This window comes from Penaeus japonicus, unplaced genomic scaffold (genome assembly GCF_977035675.1).
Source record: "Penaeus japonicus unplaced genomic scaffold, GWHDUDI00000001_assembly GWHDUDI00000014, whole genome shotgun sequence".
NCBI lineage: Eukaryota > Metazoa > Arthropoda > Malacostraca > Decapoda > Penaeidae > Penaeus > Penaeus japonicus.
Window position 1 is genome coordinate 13,408,894 of NW_028234416.1, and position 2,500 is coordinate 13,411,393.

Genomic DNA, 2,500 nt, shown 5'->3' on the forward strand with positions numbered 1-2,500 from the left:
ATCAGAACTGTATTTATTTAGTCTTTCCCTTATTATATTTTATAGTAATGAAAGTGAAAAAGGGACATCAATTTTTTATAATATTTTTCTGAATGTAGGAACTTGCGAGACTCATTGAGGACAGTGAGAGGCGTCGTGGCAATGTCATTGATGCAGACATTATACAAGAGTGGATGACCAGGAACAGGGTGCTATCTCTGGCTCTTGAAGGTAAGCTGAAATTATTTAATAGCAGATTAAGTATTCATTACAATTAGTTTTTTTTTTATTGGATTGGTTTACAGAGATTACATGATTAAAATTACCACTAATTTTATAGATATCCAGCTCCACTTGGTACGCCAAATATTTGTGAAGTAACAAAATGTGGTTGTTAACAAATGGAATAGTTTTTTGTAGAATTCTTTGTGGATATTTATGTTTAAGGGATAACATGGTGATTAAACTACAAAATATAAAAGTTCAGATGGTAGATAATTTGAGGGATGAATATAAAGGGAATTTAGGATTTTATACAATGATATATCTTATGTCTTTAATGTCATGCATGTTGGCACAAAGTATTAACATGTCAAGCACTAGGACTTGAGATTTAACAGATCTTCATTCTGCATCTTTTAGCGGTTTTGTACAAAATTATTTGCTGAACAGATTTTAAACCTTTGACTTTTTGTGTTGATTCTTCCATTTACTTACTACATCAGAGATTGGATTGGATGACTTAAATTCCATCCATAGTAGAGATTCTAGAATGGATGTATTTATGGGGAATAGAAATATTTGTGCTGGTGATTGGTGGGATTTGTATCTCTAATTTGAGTCAATTTATAGTTAAGTAAAAGTTTTTATATGTTTATGATACTTACTAGCTATAGTTTATTGACTTTTAGGTGTGGTTTCAGCAAAAAATATATTTTTTTGTATTGGATGTATTTCTAAATCTTGGATTGTGCTCAATGTAGGTAACATCGACCAAGTGCAGTATACAGATCGGATGAAGGAACTAGTTGAGTTTATGGGACCAAAGCTGCAGGAAGAGGAACTGTCACGTATTTGGCACATGGCAGAAAAAGCCAGTCCCCACGTAGTAGACAACATTCACCGCATTATGGCTGCTGCTGCTACGCGCTTTAATCCGCACCAGTTTGATCATCTTCTTAGTCTTATCAGAAAGGTACTGAATAAGGTCTAAGGAGTCATCTCTTTGAGTTTGGCTTTGCTTGGATTTATTGATTGACTTTCACATGGTTTTTGTTTTTTGTTATGCTGTAGAATAGTGATTATTTTTCTTATTCTATTTCCCCTTTCATGCTGATCTCTCTTTAGCAGTTTCTGGGGCTTAGACAGAAGAGGTTATTATTCACAAGTTATTATTAATCTGTCCACATTATACATAGAGCTGGGATGAAGGCAATGATCGGCTGAGAGAGAAATTGCTCTCCTTCATCGGAAAGATCGGACAGGACTCTCGTTTGGGTCGGACGGCCGAGAAGATGCTGGACGCTCTATGGGAGCTTGCGCGAGTTCCTGCCTTGCCTCCAAGATTAGTGCATCAAGCCATGAATGAACACCTTGCCATTCTTAATGAATCAGCCACTAGGGAACAGGTATGTTAATGAAGCAAGAAATGTGTGCAGCTGAAGAGCATATTTGAATCTAAGCCCTATATAGATATAGCATTTATTACCTTTTTCTGAAACTCACATACTGTATTGATGATTCAATTGTCAATGTACAATTCATAGCCCCATTTTCTTAGTATGTAGCAGGTTAATTTTTTCCTTCTTTCATTTTTCTGCAACTACAGTTGAGGAAGTCTTATATTGTCCGATGTGTGGAAGATATTAAAAGAAGCCCTGCTGTTTATCTTCCACTGAAGCAGCTACATTACCTTGCACGCTCCATCACAAAAGGAGGGGCATCGTACTTCAAGACTGAGAAGGTCAGCATAATGCTGATGACCATACTTGTACTTTTTTCAGTTATAATTCAGATATTTTTCCTCCTCACATCTACATTATTTTAATGAACGTACTTATGCTTTCTTCTGTTATAATTAAAATATTTTTTCTCCTCAGATATACATCATACTGTACCACACTACACCATTTGACAGTAAACTTTCTCTCCCTCAATAGGTCTGATGACTGATTCCACATTAAACATTTATTTTATGGTTTCAGGCCACCTTGTCGGATCTGAATCGAAGCCATGAAATTGTTAAACTAATAACCTCAAGCCTTAGTAAGTGCCATGCCCTCGCAGTTTCTGCAAGTGGGAATCAGCAACCATGTTCCTCCACAATGATTGATGGGAAATATACGCATGATGATGTGAGTACTGACTACCAATTTATATATAATGTTCATAATAACATGGGGACAACCAACACAGTGCGTTGCAAAATTACAGTATCAAAGAATACTAAGAGTTAGTTTTGTGATTCATCTTTTTTTCAATATTCCTTCGAAGGCATAATACAGATTATACATTTTTTATT

At 35.5% G+C, this 2,500-nt stretch overlaps 1 protein-coding gene across 2 annotated transcripts in view; it reads left to right on the forward strand.

The window, feature by feature from the left end:
* LOC122249584 (ubiquitin carboxyl-terminal hydrolase 24) overlaps window positions 1–2,500 on the forward strand; it is a 40,845-nt gene that overhangs the window by 9,697 nt on the left and 28,648 nt on the right. For both annotated transcript variants that reach the window (XM_086543952.1, XM_086543953.1), the window contains exons 7-11: window positions 99–210; window positions 963–1,174; window positions 1,398–1,607; window positions 1,808–1,942; window positions 2,184–2,333. In XM_086543952.1, coding sequence (XP_086400078.1) covers window positions 99–210; window positions 963–1,174; window positions 1,398–1,607; window positions 1,808–1,942; window positions 2,184–2,333 — 819 coding nt within the window. The remainder of the gene's footprint in view (window positions 1–98; window positions 211–962; window positions 1,175–1,397; window positions 1,608–1,807; window positions 1,943–2,183; window positions 2,334–2,500) is intronic.